The sequence below is a fragment of the Myxocyprinus asiaticus genome, chromosome 2 (genome assembly GCF_019703515.2).
Source record: "Myxocyprinus asiaticus isolate MX2 ecotype Aquarium Trade chromosome 2, UBuf_Myxa_2, whole genome shotgun sequence".
Classification (NCBI taxonomy): Eukaryota; Metazoa; Chordata; class Actinopteri; order Cypriniformes; family Catostomidae; genus Myxocyprinus; species Myxocyprinus asiaticus.
The window spans coordinates 26,164,433-26,184,301 of NC_059345.1; the positions used below are offsets into that span (position 1 = coordinate 26,164,433).

The following is a 19,869-nucleotide window of genomic DNA, read 5'->3' on the forward strand; positions in this document are numbered from 1 at the left end:
TGGCTTAAAGTGCCAATTTCCTTACGAAACAGCAAAATCTGTATATTATTCCAAACTTTTGGCCGCCTGTGTGTGTGTATGTGTGTGTATGTATATATATATATATATATATATATATATATATATATTATAAAAATAATAATTATTACATTATTGTTTGTTTTTTCCAGAATCACAATAAAAAAAAAAGTTAATTTTGCTATATGTATTTTTACATACACCAATACCAGTATGTAAATGTTGGCTGTGGTGGGAGGAGGTGTAGTCATGGCCGTTTCCATGACATTACATAGAAACGGTATTTGCAGCAGAAGCGCTACAGGAAGCAGAGCGAAGACCACAGACTGCTGCACATAAACACAGATAGAGATGACTCTCTAAAAACAGACATCCAGCTCTCGGATAATAGGAAATTAATACATTCACAGCATACACAATTACATTTGGGAGAGTTGGAAATGGAGAAACAGCAGTTGTCTGGCTCGGACACTCCGGTGTTGCCTCCTTTGCCCAGAAAACCACGAAACCTCGGAGGAAATCCTGCATCAATACAGCAACAAGACAGCGTAAATTCATTAGACAGGTATATGTCTTAATTTTGTGTCCAAATTTTGAAATGTGTGTGTATGTATAAATATATATATATATATATATATATATATAAGTGTATATATATATATATATATATATATATCAAAATATATTATTATTATTATTTCTTTTTATCAATAAAGCGATCTGTGCATGTGCACGATGATGCACACACGGCTGTGATGAGGAAATGAGACGCGTACTACATGAACATTGTTATTATATTTACCGTATATCGCTGCTTATTTTTGCTCAGATAACGAATTATTTTGTCAAAGCTGCGAAATGCGAAACCCCATTCTTGAACGAAGCAGTGTGAGCTCATAAATAGGGCCCAGATTTAGGACTGTAGCTGCTAGGCACATTACAATAACTACAACATTAAAGAATTAAAAACGTTTATTAAACATCTTACATGATAGAAGTATTACAAAATATGTTGCATTTGTAACCAGTGACAGATTAGACAGTTTGTGACACATTTTGATGACCTCATATCGCCATCTGTCATCTTTAGCCGACTGATCAGAGCGATGTTAGCACTGCACATTGCCAAATAGATTTAATTTACATTCAGCCAGTACTGAGCCTACAGTATATGCTGTATATGAATAAAAACCAAAACAGTTTTAGATTTTCTTACCTGAAAGCAGACATGTTGGCTGAAGCACTTGCTTGACTGCGTTATTAATGTGTTATTACTGTATTATTATTATTTTCTTCTTACTCAGCCCCACTGGATCTCATGTGGAGTGGTGTAAACAGCTTATAGCAGCTACTATCTCCAGCCAGATCTCTGGCACTGTCCCTCCAGAAGCCGGGACCAGCGAGTGCAAGGTTAGATTATGAAGAAATCTATAGTTCACCTTATAATCAGATTTCCTTTGTCTGGAAATGAAATTTACCAACCACTGCTTGTAGAACACACGATATGGCATATTGTGTGGACTTCATTTGTCAGTTTGTATTATTTATCTTCTTTATAGTCAAATGATTATTCATTTGTTTATGCACTGCATCTTAACTGTCTGTGAAATTAAATTGGTAAATAAGATGTAAACATGCTATTCAGAATGGATCTGGCCTGGTTGTGTTAAGCGTTTTTGTCCCAGAGTGGGCCGTTATGATACCTGTTATGTTTTTGATTGACAGGTTGGGAAGAAGATAGATTTCAGGGTAAGGGTGACAGCAGTGATGTGTTTATTTGTGTGCAGGCATTGCCTATTTGTTAGTTTGCTCTAACAAGATCGCAGCTCTGCCCTGCTTTGAGTTGTAAACTAGATAACACAACAAATATGTCTGTTTGCTTTAGTGTTGCTTGTGTTCTGTTTTGTGTTAAAAAAAAAAATTCACACTTAAAATTGTTAACCCAAGGGTAATCTTGCTCCATATTTCACACTGTTCACCCTGGGCTACTAATTCACACTTTATACCATTGATTGATTGATTGAAATACTTTATTAATCCCCAAAGGGGAAATTTCTTTGTTACAGTAGCACATAAATATTAAAGTGCAGTTATTAAGCAATGTATGTTGTGCAGTACAACATACATCCATCAACACATATATATATATATATATATATATATATATATATATATATATATATATATATATATATATACATACATTTCACAGTAGTGAATTAAAAACACACACACGCTCTGCCACCTCCCACCTCAGCAGTTTATCTATCCTGTTGGCATCCGCACCTTTAATACTGTTTCCCTGGCAGACCATCGCGTAGACACCACTTGCTACCACTGACTGATAAAACAAGCTAATCATGGTTCTGCATACATTGAAAGACCTAAGCCTTCTTAAAAAGTAAAGCCGGCTAAGGCCTTTCTTATAAATGTTCTGTGTTAAAAGGCCAGTCAAGCCTGCTATCGATGTGAACTTCCAATATTTGTATGACTGTACCATGTTAGAACCACAGTTCAGAATTTAGCACTGTTTTGATGAGATTTTCAAGCTAACAGGCAATAGATACTTTTAGGTATTTTGCGTACTGTGAGTCAAAAGTCTTTTTTTTTTGTACAGTCACGCTCAAAAAAATATTTCAGTCTATTTTTAAGATTTTCACACTTCAATTGAATGCCAAATTCCATCAAATTGAATTGAGAAGTCTTTAAATAGTGTACATATTATGAATTCAAAATAAATGTATTTAATCAGAATTAATGACTTTAAAAACATAGTAAAAAAAATGTATAAGATTTAAGCAGTTTTTTTCAATCGCAAAGCAGTTAGGCTACATTTGCTTAACTATGAATTGAACTTATTTTATACTTAGCAACAGGGGCCTTTTCTAGCTATAAGCGGCCGCTTAGGGTCCCTGAGTCACCAGTGGGCCCAGCAAAGCAAATTTTATTATTATTATTATTATTTTGAAATACTGAAATCTGTGAGTAAGAATCAGGCAGCTGTTATGGCTCAATTAGACAGTTATAGGGGTCCCCTTTTGACCCGAGAGGGAAGGGAGAATGTAACTTCAAGTAGTATTTCGTTTAGGGGCTCCATATGCTCAGAAGCGGCCCTGCTTAGCAAAGTGAAGCATATTTAAATAAATCTCTTTAAAAAAAAAATATTTTTTAATCATACTTTTGCCAGGAATCATTTTTTAAGTGTACATGTTTTTCCTCCATACATAAGCCATTTGTATATGTTTCATTTAGTTGTTAAAAGAGTCATATGTCCATAAACTGTTAAGTGTTGATACCTACATGTTAATGAAACAGTGTATTGTTTGAAACTTCTTTTTGTCCGATGTCTATCTGTGATCCCAGGTATCCAGGAGGCCTAACTTGAGGGTAAGGCTGAGTCTGAGATTTAGAGAACTAGATCAGTATAGAAACCAGAACCATATTTAGTTGCGTACTGTTTGCTGAGCAACTGTATGTTCATTGTGTCTACTCTCTGCCTCCACAAATCATGCTTCCTGTATCTGTGTGAGGATGTGACCTATCAACTACTACTGTCTGTTACATTCTCTCTCTCTCTTCTGTTACAGTCTTTTGTTTCTTTAACTCTTTGTAAACTGCAGAAACTATATAACTAACCTTTTCTTTCTTATCTGCCTCATTTTGTGCTCTTTTCACTCTCTCTGTTTCTCTCCTTGTTTCTCCTGTGGCTGGTGCTCAGTTTCAGGACTCTGGTGAAGAGCATGTCTATCAGTGTGACAGTAACTCTGAGCTGCTGTCTCATACTCTGGCAAGTTTCTCTGGCTTTAACACCCCTCTATTTCTCTTTTCACCTTATTGCTGCCAGCATTATATTCCTCCTTTGTTTCTCTGTTTCCACTCACTCTCACATTATTTTGCTGCTGTCTAGCCATTTGTTAATCCTTAACATCTTGCTGTCAACAAGGTTTTTATTACTGTAGACTTCATGATTTCAGCTTTAATATTACACTCATATGAGTCTGCAAAAACTGGCTGGAGTTTTGAAAGGATTTTTTTGTCTTGTACTTCTTTAGCAAGTATTTAGCGATGTACGAAGACAAGCACCCATGGACGAAGTGCCACTGGTTCCTGGAGAGACAATCAAAACCACTGGTGTGTCTGTTCATTCCAGACTCTCATCTCTGCTGCTGTATGCTTCCTGTTTATGCTTGTGCATTGGTGTTGGGTGACGTTTGTTTTTCTGCTGTCTTTGCAGTTAAAGACGTGATGTATATCTGTCCTTTCACTGGAGCTGTGACCGGCACGCTGACAGTCACGGACTACAAACTCTACTTCGTCAGTCTTGAAAGGGTGTGTCTCAAGAGTGGAGCAGGAATTAGTTTTTTATTCGGAGTTCTTTCTAGACTCTTTCTAGATAGACTTTAATACTTAAGAATTAAAATGTATTAATGGCATTTCATTAGATAACAAAATAACAAACCAAGTGGTGTTAAAAGATATCACAAGCAAAATTCTCAAGCAAATTGTTTCACAAATTGTTGCCTTGAATGCTAAAGAAAATATACTATTAAAAATGTATTAGGCTACTTTCAGTTGCCAAACATTACTGGAACATGTCCACAATTAATGTGGTGAACTACATCTATGGTTACTCTTCTAGCACTCCTGGTTGAACCTGAGAGAATCTGAATGACTACTAAATGACCTTGGGACCAGTTGGTTAAAAGTAATTGCAAAAATTGTTTAGAAAAGTGAAGTTTGATCTGAAAAAAGCTCTTGCATTATTTGTTTGCAGATGCATATATTATAATATTAAATATTGGTTTGATATTTTTTAAGCTAATCAAATGAAATCCATACATTTTAATTAAGGCTTAACCCTTTAAGCTCTGAAGGTGTTTTTAAAGATTTCATGTTTCAGTGGCATGCCCAAAATTAAAGTCTTATAACTCTACAAAAACAACAACAACAAAAAAGAGGGTAAATTGTTTGGTATTATTTTAAATGAAACAAATTTAATGATATAGATTATGACAAATTATGATGCTCTTTTAGCCTAAGAAACTGCAGAAAAATCACACAAAAAAAAATTATTTTCTGATTTGACATTATATATCTCAGGATGGAAATAAGATGGCTCCGAAAAACTGCTTTTGTTTTTTTCCCAATCATGTCACCTAGAACTGACTAAAATTTTGTGTTTATACAATAAAGCAGTCAAAAGTTATAGCATTACAAATACAATTTATCCTAGTATCCAAAAACGTCTCCAAGTGTCCAAAAGCCTCTCCAAACAAATAAAACATAATAATTGCATATAAGAACTGATTACACATTCAAATACAACAATTACTAAAGGTATGCTCTCTCTCCAAAGCATGCAGGTATGAGTAATGAGATCTCATTCAGTTCAGTTCTCTGTCATTTGAGCTATCATTGAGTCTTTGTCATGTACTTGGCGCCATCTCCTGGTGCCCATATGTAATTAGAGTGAACAATCCTCTCTGCCCATATTTGGATGACTTCCACCTCTGGTTGCAGGTAGCTGTGTGCACATTGTGCTTTGTGTGGATTATCTAATGATTTAAGAATCCAAATATGTTGTGTGTGAGCTCGTATTAACGGAATCCCCTCTTGTAGGCAATGGTATGTGATATTTTATGTTCTGTTTATTTTTCATGAAGTTATAAGTGAAAACGCAGCTTATAAGCAACACTTGTTAACATTTAAAACTTATGTCAAAGACATTTACTTAGCTATTACTCACTATATTTTTTGTCTGTGAGTAAAACAGATAGGCTGGTTCTATTCTACTCTCCGAGAGCTTTCCAACGACATATGACGCATGGCTATTTGATCAGGTTGATGTTTTAACCAATTAGAATAATATGTACTGTGCAAAATTATAAATAAAGTATCAAAACGGAACACTTTTTGTTTGCAAATTTCAAAGCACTTGTTCAGTTTTGGTCATAATGTGTACATGCATTGTAAAGTACAGATACTAAGCTTGAAAATGATACCTACTTTGTGTTGGTCAAGTCTTTACTTATTAATATTTTGTTATTAATCAAAATATCTGGGCCAATATGATCTTAAAGGGTTAAGTGTCCCAATACATTTTGGGGCCACACTATGATTTTGTTTTTCTTTATCAGTAAATTCTGAGTGTAGTTGAAGTTTATAATTGATAGCCTTATTTCATCCATCTGTTTGCAGGATGTTCCTTTTGTGCTGGATGTGAACCTTGGTGCCATCAGCAGGCTAGAGACTATCAGTGTACAGAGCCATGGAGAGGATACTAGTGGCATGGAAATTGTCTGTAAGGTCAGATACACCACCCTCCAACTTTCTGGTCCACCCATAGTAAACATTTATCCACAACAAAAGAGTCCAGGATCTGTGTTTAAAAAATCACAGAGATTTTCTATAGTGGTAATTGTTTTCTTAGCTGCTTTATATTCAATGGATTTTTATATTAGGTCAGTAATACATTATATAATAGCTCAATTGGCTAATCTTGTTTGCCATAGCATTAGTATTTTGACAATCATTTTGTTGGTAAGATTTAGTAATCTAAAGGTTTCATCTGTAATAGATATTTAATGGTTTTATTGGGATTTTGATTCAGTTTGACCCTTGTCCTTATCATACCCTATTTCATTAATCCATGTGTTTTGAATTATTATTATTGTTATAAAGGTCTGACACAATGTGTTCTGATTTCAACTTCAAAAGCAGCACTTTTAATATGATCATTTAGACATTTGATATCTGTTGTAGCAAACTAAACACCAGTGATCTGTGATCTCTCTCATTAGGATATGAGAAGCCCCAGGTTTGCGTATAAAAAAGAAGAGCAAAGTAAGCTGGAAATTATGGAGACATTGACCAAGCATGCCTTCCCCCTGTCAAATGACCTGGTACGTCAGTCTGTTTGTTAGTTAGAAATCCTCAGAATCCTCAGATCATAGTGATTTGCCAGTGGACCTGTCAGTCATTCCTGATTCCCGTGATGCAGTTGGTTCATGGCCCTGCAAATCGATATTTTTCTTTATCTCTCCCAGCCACTCTTTGCCTTCCAATACAAAGAGGAGTTTCCAGAGGATGGATGGAAGGTTTATGATCCAATGGCAGAATATAAGAGAATGGTGAGACAGCGCTGAAATACAGTAGAGTTACAGTATCTGCCTGACAACATCAAATCAGTACAATACTGCTTCACTTTCTGGTTCTGTTTCTGCAGGGTTTGCCAAATGAGAGCTGGACCATCAGTAAGAATAACAGTAATTATGAAGTATGTGACACCTATCCTGCTTTGCTTGTTACCCCGTCCAGCATTAAAGATGACGAGATCAAACGAGTGGCCTCTTTTAGAGCTAAACACCGCATACCGGTAAGTGAGTGCATGTGTTTGTGCCTGCAGTTAACTTTACCTTACAAATCATGTTTTTCCATTTAATATTTAAATTTTTTGCATTGCAGTCACCTTCTGCTCTATGGTTTGGCATCACTAACTACCTCATGATGCGGTTCACATTGCAAGATAGTTCACGATTCAATGCTTTAAGATCTATCACGGTATCATAATTGGATTGCTATTGAATCTGCACCTAATGTGCAAGAGAGAACCAGCAAATCCACAAGAGAGTGTGAATGAACAGAGGGAATCTGTTTCAATTATTCTCACGAGTTTCGCTTTACTTTTGTCCAGTGTTATGTCTTGTAGATCGTTTGTTTTTCCCCTGCTGTTTTCACCCCCCACCACCACCAGTTTAGGTCCCAACCTGCCGTAGGGGTAATTTCCTCTCCCCTTCTGAAATTGCCTTCCAGCACAATCTGATGGTTCGAGCAAGTATCTGAGCACTGAGCCGTAGGACGGGGCTTGCGCCAAAGGAAACAAATTGATCACTGTATTATTCATTCTCAATTATCCCGAGTTTTTCTGGTAGAAATACCGGTTTCTGAGTTTGCACTTTTTTAGATGGCCTGCTTCATCATTAATTGAACTGATAAGCCCTAGGTATACTTCTATTTTGACACGATCACACAGCATCTGCGTACAGTCGAACGCGAGCCTGTCAAAAGTATACTCCATATAACTGCGCACGCATACACAGGCGGTATAACTGTGCGCTACGACTGCCATGAGACACCGGACTTTCTCTTCAAGAGTTTAGACCCATAAAGATGTCTTTATATTCCCTTAGACTGGAGTTCTACATATGCAGGTATCTCCTGACCTCCTCACACATGCGCTCTTGACTTGCACATACACTGTTGTTGGTTTTACCTTCGTCTCATGATGTTTAGCGGCAATTACATCTTCTTCTAGCACTTCTTTGTGACAGCAACAGCTCAAATGTGAGTGTTGCCACCTTGTGGACCCACTAATTAGTGAAAACAACTAATTAGTGCATTCTGCATATTCAAAGACGCGTGGTTAGAAAAATCAGGCTGCGCATTAAGTGCTCGTGCACTCTGCTGATGATGAGATTAGCGTCCGCACCTGCAAAGTATATTTTGGGTTTAAGAAATTATATGAATGTGCAGGATGAATGTTATATGAAAAAATATTGATATAAAAACCAGTGCAATATTGTGAGAAAAAGAATCACAATATTTCAATGTAGGGTTGAATTGGGAAAGCTGTATCCAGCTTAGTGTAAATGTGAGAGTATTATTTTTTATTTACTTTAATATAATTGTTTATTGTAAACAATTGCCTATTACAATTTTTTCATCTCTCTGAATATCCAATATTGATGGTCAAATAAATCTATAAAAATAATGATACCTGGACTCCTGCATCTCCTTTTTCTCTCTCAGGTCCTTTCATGGATCCACCCAGAAACTCAGGCCACTATAGTGCGTTGTAGTCAGCCTATGGTGGGCCCGACAGACCGCCGGTGTAAGGAAGATGAGCACTACCTGCAGACCATCATGGATGCCAATGCACAGTCACATAAACTCACCATATTTGATGCTCGCCAGAATACTGTGGCTGATAATCACAAGGTAATAAAATGAAAATATCCAGCCTCAATTGACAAAGATGGTTGAATATATGGTTGTTTGCTGAGTTTGTAGTATCCAGTGGGGTTGAATTGAAAAATTTACAGGAATTGTGTTAAAGGAATGAACATGGTGAATGTCACGAATTGCTTAGTTGATTAGTGAACTAGAAATAGGGAAGGATTTTAAATATTATATATTTGTTCTATATTTCTTTTACATTTTTTAAAATCCTTAAACTTAGTTTTTTCATCCAGATACAGTATAAATACATTTTAAATCCCTTATTTTCAATGTGTACTCAAATCTTTAAACTTCACTGCTCTTTTTCTCTCTGTCATATACACACACATGTGCTTTCCATAGCTTTCCTTAAATATAGTTTTGAATTATTGAGTAGCCATCTGCACTGATGTAGATCTTTTATCTGTCAGCTATCGTCTCAAAAAAGTGTTTTCAATCGGTTGGTAACAATGGAAACTGTGAATCTTCACCTTTAATCTTCTGCTGTTTCAATCTTCAGGCTAAAGATGGAGGTTATGAAAATAAGAATTTCTACCCCAACATGGAGCTAAATTTCCTGGAGATACCAAACATTCATGTTATGAGAGAGTCTCTGCGTAAGCTGAAGGAGGTGGTTTATCCCACCATTGATGAGCCCCACTGGCATTCGGCCATAGATGCCACACACTGGCTGGAGTACATCCGGGTAAACAACATATAATTTTAATTCCTATGAATCATCTTTAAGCATCCAAAATCTACCAATAGCCTTGTCGATGGATAATACACATTTCCTGTTTTCATGTCTTCATTTGTTGTAACAGTTTACCAAGAGTGATGTCACTTACTATGTTCAGTAAATTTAGAAATTTCAGTGAGAAATTGATTTTTTTATATATATATATATATATATATATTAAAAAAAAGAGTTTAGAAAAAAAATTTCAGATAATTATTAAGAGTTCCACTTTACACCATACATTAAACACACATCATTCCTAACAGCTAAAAGAATTAGTACCATATAAAGGTGAAAACCATTTGGTAATATAAGTATAAAGAAACAGTATTATTACTTTGATATATGATCTTATTTATAATAATTTTATGTATATAGCACTTTTTAGTGATTAAGCACAAAGTGCTTCACAAAACATAAAATCCAAAACACACAGTAAAACAACACATTCACATAGTAAACAAAAAAGCAAGTCTATACTAATGAGTTTTTAAAGGAGACTTAAAAACAGGCACAGATTCAACAGATCTAATATCCCAGGGCAGGCTGTTCCATAATTGTGGGGCCTTCACTACAAATCACTTTTAGTTGTGCATCTGGATCTTGGATGAGCCAACAGTTCACAACAAGAAGATCTAGAGGTCTAACTGTTTCATAAGGTCTTAAAAGAAAAATTTTCTGGTGCCAACCCATGTAATGTCCTATATCTAATTAATAAAATCTTAAACAACCCTAAATTTAATTGGTAGCCAATGCAAGAAAGCTAAAACTGGAGTAATATGATTAAAAGACCTAGTTTGTGTCAAAAGTCTAGCTGCAGCATTTTGCACTGATTTTAGCCTTGCTAAAGTGCATTGATTTAAAATGGAAAATTACAGTAATGCATTACAGTAATCAAGGCGAGATGAAATAAAAGCATGAATAAGATACAAAAGCATTTGAGATACAGTGGGTAAATATAATTTCATTTATGTGTTATAATTGTCCCCAACCACCGTTACAATTGGCTTTGTTATCACTCTTGACTTTTCCTATTATATTTCATATTATGATATTGTCTTTTACATTATACATCTATTAATGGTACAGTTAATGTTGCACATGTAAATGTTTCCAATACCAAAATATGGAAGGTAAATTTGTAGTAGTTGGTCAATTATGATTTTTTTTTTTGTTTTGTTTAACACTTTCCCCCTCTTCACTATTGGTGGTCTACAACCTTAGAGAGCAGTGCCAAACATTTAGCTTTTCCTTGTTATTTATTAAAGGAGAAATGCTGCTGCAATTTGTAATAGTCATCACAAAATCTTTGTCAATGCAGCATCTGTGTTGGGAACCATTTAGTCAATGTTAGATTGGAGTTTCTGATCAAATGTTGTGGAATGGAGTATGAAAGGGGTGACCTTTGATCCCAGAAGCTGTTCTGTAGGGATGTGGCAATGGCACTACTCTTTCATTTAATAAATCAGAATGTAAGAAGATTACATGTTTTTAAAGGAGCTCGCTCTGTTTCTCTGTAGCTTTTGCTAGTGGGTGCAGTGCAGATTGCAGATAAGGTGGAGTCCAGTAAGAGCTCTGTGGTGGTGCACTGCAGTGATGGCTGGGACCGCACAGCTCAGCTCACCTCTCTGGCCATGCTGATGCTGGACTCCTACTACAGAACTCTCAGGGGTTTCCAGGTGCTGCTGGAGAAGGAATGGATCAGCTTCGGACACAAGTTTGCTGCGGTGAGGAACAAAGACTGTGACATAGAAAGGGGACCTTGGGTATAGTTTGCGTATAAAAAAAAAATGGGTATAACCAATTACAGGGCTCAGCTCAGACATGAAAACTGTCTATGTTAGATGTCGGGAATGTACTGGTTAAAATACTGGTAATTTTTTTTTCCGATTATGGTTTATTCCGCAGTAGTGTATAACAAAGATATAGAACCGCTTACCCTATTTCTGTGTGTGGAATTGATTTCCCTTAGTTACTGCCATCTCTTTCAAGCTTTCGTACTTGCACTTATTGTGTCGAATTGAGTGAATTACCTCAGGAATTAAATATCTGGATTAACAGTACATTTGTATCTAGTAATCATCTCTTGTTGCCAAATAAGGTTTCCAGTTTTTCATGGAAGGCTACATATAAGGGAAATTGGGCAAAAAAAAAAAAAATGCAAAAGGATACAACGGGGCTTAAGGCCCCCCCAAGGGTAAAAGGCACATTTGACTAGATTTTCTCCCAAAACACTAAATAGCATCAAAAACTACCACAGTACTTTCCTTAACACCTGTTTGTCACTTTACAATGCAGAAAATTCCTGATCCATTAGATCTTTGCGTGCAATGTCTAACGTTTGTTTGAGGCAATTTGATCTAATATTTAATCATTTTTGATATGTTGCAAATTTATGTAGCTAATTATAATTCCTGGAATTATCGCATTTATTTTGACAATATTCTTATTTATCATTTTCGGTTTTGTTTGAGGTGATTAAAGCAAAATGTAAATAATTGTCCAATAAGTGAAAGGATAGTTGTCACAACACAGACACAGATGACAGGTTGAACCCAATCGCGGGAGCTTTATTGAAGGTGATACTTTTCAGGTAAGTCAACAGTGATAAAAGGTTTGGTAACTTAGCTTAGAATGACGGAGTTCGTGTTCCCAGGGAGAATGCTGAAGGATTGCCACTCCAGGACGATGAAGGAAGATGAAATCTTGGGAGATGGAGAATGAGGGATTCGAGGGTACAAGTACAACTTCACATAGAGATTCCATCAAGCAGGTGAGTCTGAACATCCCTTGCGGAGACTAAACATCAATGGAGTGGCGGGGTGAGTATTTATGGAAGGAATGTGATTGAGTGCTGGATTGGGATCAGGTGTGAGCGATTAGTGATTCAGGGAGAGAGAGCGGAGTGTGGAGTGAGAGAGGGAGTCCGGTGTGGATGTGACAGAACCACCCCACCCCCCCCAAAGGGTGAGTCCTGGTGCCCAAAGCTGGATGAGGAGGGCAGGAAGACACAGATGACAGGGAAGGATCTAGGAGGTGATTATGAGGCCAAGGAGGAATTGGCGGATGATCTGGTGGCCAGGGAGGAGCCTGCGGACGACCAGGAGGCCAGGGAGGTGACTGCAGGGACTGGGTCAGAAGGCGATTTGGTCACAGGAGGTGGAGCCTTAGGGGGTGGAGCCATAGCCAAGAGCCGTGGAAGGCTGGGAGCCGTGGAAGCAAGCTGGTAGTGACTGGGAACTGACTTCCGTTGTTGAGAGCACAGGCAGTGACCGGGGAACTGCCTCCATGGATGCAAGTGCTAACATCAACTGGGGAGCCGGAGTCCTTTTCCTTCTCTTCCGGACAGCTGGGAGCATTGTTGTGGGAACGGTCGCGGCTACAGGCGTTGGTCCTGGGACGGTCGAAGCTACAGGCGTTGGCTCGTTAACCGTGGCAGGCATGGGCCATGACGGGGAAGTGACCTCCGTGGTTGTTGCCGCTGACCGCGGTGGGAAAATCGACCACCGGAGCTTGGAGTGGGTTAACTCCCACCCCCAATTTATTTAGGGGGAATGTTGGGAGAGGAGTCACCTTGTGGGTCGTAGTGATGGGAATGACCTCTTCTGTCCAGCGTGTCAGTAATGGTGAGAGGTGATGGATCGCCAGCGTGGCTCGCACATTCCAGAAGAGAAAGGTTCCCCACCTCCGGAAGAGCTGCACACCGGTGGAAGGCCAGTCCCATTCGAAAAATTAATCTAAGGTAGGAGTCAGATAATGTGGTTTTTGCAGCGAGTTGACAAAACTTGGCTGAATATTTCTGAATAGGAAGATCTTGTCTGAACAACTCCATAAATGCACCCGTCAGCTCCATGCTCTTAACAGGTTCTCCCGCTGGGTTCAAGGTTGTGGTCTAGTCTTCTGTCACGACACACACAGACACAGCTGACAGGTTGAACCCAATTGCGGAAGCTTCATTGAAGGTGATACTTTTCAGGTAAGTCAACAATGATAAAGGGTTTGGTAACTTAGCTTAGAATGACAGAGTTCGTGTTCCCAGGGAGAATGGTGAAGGATCACCTCTCCAGGACGCCAAAGAAAGAAGATGAAACCTTGAGAAATGGAGGATGAGGGTACGAGTACAGCTTCATATAGGGAAGCTGACAAACAGGTGAGTCTGAACATCCCTTGCGGAGACTAGACAGCGATGGAGTGCCGGGTGAGTATTTATGGAGGGAATGTGATTGAGTGCTGGATTGGGATCAGGTGTGAGCGATTAGTGATTCAGGGAGAGAGCAGAGTGTGGAGTGAGAGAGGGAGTCCTGTGTGGATGTGACAATAGTATTTGGGGCTAAAGGCCCCCATAAAACTCATTGTTTTTTAACAGGTTTGTTTATTGATTTTAAGCACAAAAAATTTAACAATAACAAGTCATAGATAAAAACAGTTGTTATGCTTGTATCCACAAACTAGGCAAAAAAACTAAACAAGAAAACAACAACAAAAGCAGTCAGAAATAGATGACAACAATACCCGTCTTGGATATCCTAGTCAGGAATGAGCGAGACATTTATCTCTTAAATATACTGGAGGAATGGACCCCATAAGTTTCTCAATTTGTGTGAGCCATTTCTGATGGAAAGCCTTATTCTCTCTAACTTAAGAAAATAAAGAATGTCTGTTAACCAATGAGTGTGTGAAGGGGGAAAACATTGTTTTTTCTTAAATGGGGCAAATAGATTTGTTCATAATGTTCAAAATGGGCTCACATTGACTGATCCGATCACAATGGAGATTAATTTGTTTATAGAATACTTGACATGTTATGAAATGCCAAATGGGATTGAATTTAACAGGAAATGTTGAACCCTTTTCTGAAGTGGTTGTTTTAAATAAGCATTATCTTAATTTGTTACTCAAAAAAGCATCATTCTGTCTCAAAAGTAAGTTGACAAATTTTGCCTTATAACTATTGTCCCTATAGTTACACAAAATCACTAGAACCTCCCTGGGGGCCTTTTAGTCCAAGTGTGGAGGCTTCCTCGCCACCTTTTTTATATATATATATATAAAGAAACTTCCATTAATACTAATACATATTGCTCTATCAATATTCAATAAAAATAAATGCATTTTTTCAATCTTGATACTCTTTGTGACCTGAAAAAAAAAGCACATTTTCCTTAAGGTGTGCCTTTAGCCCCGCTGTACCCTAATAGAGAGGTTTAAAGCCTCATTTTTGTTTGGATAAAAAAAACAACAATGCTTAGCAGATAAAAATGTTTAGTTTTAATTAAATTTTTCCCTAAAAATGTGTATATTATAGCTATCAGCCAAAATCTTTTAAGAATATTGTAATATAAATGTTTTGGTTATGTTGTCCATTCCAAGTCTATTCATCCACTGGCAAACAGTGTAGAGACCTGAGCAACGACTTAATGTGAGATACAGTTGCATCCGGAAAGTATTCACAGCACTTCACTTTTTCCACATTTTGTTATGTTACAGCCTTATTCCAAAATGGATTAAATTCATTATTTTCCTCAAAATTCTACAAACAATACCCCATAATGACAATGTGAAAGAAGTTTGTTTGAAATCTTTCCAAATTTATTAAAATAAAAAAATAAAATAAAAATCACATGTACATAAGTATTCACAGCCTTTGCCATGACACTCAGAATTGAGCTCAGGTGTATCCTGTTTCCACTGATCGTCCTTGAGATGTTTCTACAACTTGATTGGAGTCCACCTGTGGTAAATTCAGTTGATTGGACATGATTTGGAAAGGCACACACCTGTCTATATAAGGTCCCACAGTTAACAGTGCATGTCAGAGCACAAACCAAGCCATGAAGTCCAAGGAATTGTCTGTAGACCTCCGAGACAGGATTGTATTGAGGCATAGATCTGGGGAAGGGTACAGAAAAATTCCTGCAGCATTGAAGGTCCCAATGAGCACAGTGGCCTCCATCATCTGTAAATGGAAGAAGTTTGGAACCACCAGGACTCTTTCTAGAGCTGGCCGCCTGGCCAAACTTAGTGATCGGGGGAGAAGGGCCTTAGTCAGGGAGGTGACCAAGAACCCGATGGTCACTCTGACAGAGCTCCAGCATTTCTCTGTGGAGAGAGGAGAACCTTCCAGAAGAACAACCATCTCTGCAGCACTCCACCAATCAGGCCTGTATGGTAGAGTGGCCAGACAGAAGCCACTCCTCAGTAAAAGGCACATGACAGCCTGTCTGGAGTTTGCCAAAAGGCACCTGAAGGACTCTCAGACCATGAGAAACAAAGATTGAACTCTTTGGCCTGAATGGCAAGTGTCATGTCTGGAGGAAACCAGGCACCGCTCATCACCTGGCCAATACCATCCCTACATGGTGGTGGCAGCATCATGCTGTGGGGATGTTTTTCAGCGGCAGGAAATGGGAGACTATTCAGGATCGAGGGAAAGATGAATGCAGCAATGTACAGAGACATCCTTGATGAAAACCTGCTCCAGAGCGCTCTGGACCTGGGGCAAAGGTTCATCTTCCAACAGGACAACGACCCTAAGCACACAGCCAAGATAACAAAGGAGTGGCTACGGGACAACTCTGTGAATGTCCTTGAGTGGTCCAGCCAGAGCCCAGACTTGAACCCGATTGAACATCTCTGGAGAGATCTGAAAATGGCTGTGCACCGACGCTCCCCATACAACCTGATGGAGCTTGAAAGGTCCTGCAAAGAAGAATGGGAGAAACTGCCCAAAAATAGGTGTGCCAAGCTTGTAGCATCATACTCAAAAAGACTTGAGGCTGTAATTGGTGCCAAAGGTGCTTCAACAAAGTATTGAGCAAAGGCTGTGAATACTTATGTACATGTGATTTTTTTTTTTTTATTTTATTTTTTTAATAAATTTGCAAAGATTTCAAACAAACTTCTTTCACGTTGTCATTATGGGGTATTGTTTGTAGAATTTAGAGGAAAATAAAAAATTTAATCCATTTTGGAATAAGGCTGTAACATAAAATGTGGAAAAAGTGAAGCGCTGTGAATACTTTCCGGATGCACTGTATATCTGGGCCTGATTGTTATTATGATAAAACAGTCTTTCATAAATATATCAGAATGTATGTAGTAACTCCCATCTTTCTCCTTAACAGCGTGTTGGTTATGGTGATGAAAATCATGCAAACTCTGAGCGCTCCCCTCTTTTTGTGCAGTTTATTGACTGTGTTTGGCAAATTATGAGACAGGTGAGCTGTCAGTTATTTTATCAATACATTTATTATTGTCTATTTATCCATGCAGTGTTTATCAGGTATTACCTTCATGACATCATTCAGTGTTTTCTGCAGTTCACTCATAAGTTGCATGTATTATTTATCAATTCCTCTAATTCTTTCATGAATTCACATGATTGTGCTGGTGATGATTTGGGACTCACTGTGGCTATTTATTGTCTTCTCAGTTCCCTTCTGCATTTGAATTTAATGAGCTCTTCCTCATCACCACACTGGACCACCTCTACAGCTGCCTGTTTGGTACATTCCTTTACAACAGTGAACAGGAGAGAGTTGAAAAGGCATGTACTATTGTTTCATTCTGTGGGAAGGGATGGGAACAAAACTGAGAGTTTTGTTTATGAATAAAAATAAATAAATCTTTCTTTCCCTCTTTTTTTTTTTTTTTTTTTTTTTTTTTTCTTTCCTTCAGGAAGTGAACAGTAAGACAGTGTCTTTGTGGTCCTACGTCAATAGCCAGCCTGAGGACTTCACCAACCCATTCTATGTGGAATATGAAAACCATGTGCTGTACCCCCTGGCCAGTCTCAGGCATTTAGAGCTGTGGGTTGGATACTACGTTCGCTGGAACCCCCGTATGAGACCACAGGTGCAACAAGTTATCAACACATTAGCAAAGAGATTAGTTGAGTTAACAGCAACAGCATCAATATTGTTCCTAAACCAACATTTCTACATGGTTTTTGCCATTAACACATACACCAAGCATGTTAAACCTGTTACTGAGCTTTTACACATTAACATGTCTCCGAGGGAAACTGAAATGTCCGTTGTCTTTTGTATAGATACCTGTTCACCAGAACCTGAAGGAGTTGCTGTATTTGCGTGCAGAACTTCAGAGGAAGGTAGAGGAGTTACAGAAAGAAGTACCTTCATCACACTCTATCTCCTCTTCTTCAGAGCACACATACTCTCCCTCACATGGCGGTACACCCCTACACACCAGTGTTTAAAAAATATGCACAGGTTGTGTAGAAGTAATCTTTAGGTTACAGTAAACATATTAATGTGAGACATCCATCTATTTTTCCTTTATTCTCACTGGAAAATGCTTAGGGTTGAATGTATAGAGGCCCAGCATTTATTACACACTCAGGAGAAAGCTTGCATTCACTGCATAAACACCCAAAATGAAGTGAAAAGTATTGCACACAATTCAATTATGACCATTCTGATCATTTTCCTTCTAATAAGATAATCTAAGAAGCTTTTGATCATAGTAGAAATTATTCAGGTTGTGAAAACTAGCCCAGTATTTCAACTTGCACGTTTAATTTCCAGTGTTTGATTTGTAAATATGCTCAAATTTAAATAATTTATTGGTATGTTGCTGAAGTAATTTGAGTGTCTTTTCCTTTTTTTTTTATAGTCCCAGTCTTTCTCCATGTGTCATTTTGGTATTGATTTTTTTACTGTTAATTTTTTTCTATTGCTTTTCTTTGTCACCTCAGCATAGCCTTCCTCTGTGCCAGTAACAGTATGACCTATTAAAATGTACCTCAGTTTTAGTTCTTTTATAAATTTGACAAAACATTTATTGTTGTTAAGGGAGTACTTTCCTCTAACTATGAACTTGGATTGTGTTTTCAGGTCTTTTAGGTTGGTAGAATAAGGTAGGATAGTTATTTGAAATTTTTTTATGTAGAATGGGTTATTGTGTTGAAGGAGAGAAAACTACAGTTGCGATACTGCCATTTTGGAACAACATATTGTATTTTCTCAATTTTCATCTCTCAAGCACTTGATAGTGGGAATGTAGAATTACGTGCTCGAAATACCAGTGAGTGCAGCAGGTAGTGTCTGTACTAGCATGCTTCTATGCACACTTTACCCTATACTACTGAAATGTATGTTTACATTACTGAATGTAAAAAAGGACCATCAGATCCTCACCCCCCGATGATTCTATTACTGTATATATTTAGTAATATATGAAAAAAAGACTGGTGAAACTTTTAATTACTGTGGAGCTCTTTAATATTGAACTAGAAGCCTTTATCTTCAGTTTAGAGTTGCCAACGTTTTGTACCTCCCCTTATTATGTATTTACACTCACTGAGCACTTTATTAGGAACTCTATGGTCTCAGTAAAGTGCCTGAAATGGTATTCTACCCATCCACCTCAAGGTTCGACGTGTTATGCTATTCTACTCACTACAATTGTACAGAGTGGTTATCTGAGTTACTGTAGCCTTTCTGTCACCTCAAACCAGTCTGGCCATTCTCCGTTGACCTCTCTCATCAACAAGGCGTTTCCATGCGCGAAACTGCCGCTCACTGGCTATTTTTTGTTTTTGGTATCATTCTGAGTAAACTATAGAACAGTTGTGTGTGAAAAATTCCAGGAGATCAGCAGTTACAGAAATACTCAAACCAGCCCATCTGGCACCAACAATCATGCCACGGTCCAAATCACTGAGATCATATATTTCCCCCATTCTGATGGTTGATATGAACATTAAGTGAAGCTCCTGACCCATATCTACCTGATTTTAGGCATTGCACTGCTGCCACACAATTGGCTGATTAGATAATTACATGAATAAGTAGGTGTACAGGTGTTCCTAATAAAGTGCTCAGTGAGTGTATATAGTGTGGTAAACAATTCAGATCAATGCAGCAGCTTAGGCCATGCACCTGAAGAACATGACAATTATTGTTATAAAAATCTGATTACTTGTCACCTTTACAATGCACCTTTAAAAAATTTCTTGTTTTTTGTTTTTCTTCCTTGGTGAGTGTATATTCGTATTTATACCTCTTGTTTTTTTTTTTCACATACACATAAAATCCATGTCAGATTGGAAGAAATGTGACTTTCTTGAAGAGGAATAAATGAATCAAAGACAA

The 19,869-nt window shown here is 37.8% G+C and overlaps 1 protein-coding gene across 3 annotated transcripts; it reads left to right on the plus strand.

Moving 5' to 3' along the window:
- Nucleotides 1-260: 260 nt before the first annotated feature.
- On the plus strand, nucleotides 261-19,869 carry LOC127413595 (myotubularin-related protein 1-like). 3 transcript variants are annotated; one of them, XM_051650858.1, is made up of 17 exons: nucleotides 261-583; nucleotides 1,323-1,428; nucleotides 1,744-1,767; nucleotides 3,382-3,405; nucleotides 4,071-4,149; nucleotides 4,253-4,347; nucleotides 6,217-6,324; nucleotides 6,819-6,920; nucleotides 7,065-7,148; nucleotides 7,244-7,393; nucleotides 8,827-9,015; nucleotides 9,536-9,721; nucleotides 11,275-11,481; nucleotides 16,879-16,971; nucleotides 17,187-17,304; nucleotides 17,436-17,644; nucleotides 17,805-19,869. In XM_051650858.1, the coding sequence occupies exons 1-17, from the start codon at nucleotides 459-461 to the stop codon at nucleotides 17,970-17,972; spliced, it is 2,067 nt and encodes a 688-aa protein (XP_051506818.1). In that variant the 5' UTR covers nucleotides 261-458; the 3' UTR covers nucleotides 17,973-19,869. The 3 variants fall into 3 exon arrangements, with proteins under 3 accessions (XP_051506818.1, XP_051506827.1, XP_051506836.1); XM_051650876.1 differs by having other exon boundaries at nucleotides 265-583; nucleotides 17,436-17,608; XM_051650867.1 differs by lacking the exon at nucleotides 3,382-3,405.

Excerpts from the sequence above, each read along its gene's own strand:
- LOC127413595 (XM_051650858.1), top strand. The coding sequence starts at position 459 with ATGGAGAAACAGCAGTTGTCTGGCTCGGACACTCCGGTGTTGCCTCCT. Across the intron at positions 4,348-6,216 it reads ACTTCGTCAGTCTTGAAAGG|GATGTTCCTTTTGTGCTGGA; the intron begins GTGTGTCTCAAG and ends ATCTGTTTGCAG. Across the intron at positions 17,305-17,435 it reads GGAGAGAGTTGAAAAGGCAT|TGAACAGTAAGACAGTGTCT; the intron begins GTACTATTGTTT and ends TCCTTCAGGAAG.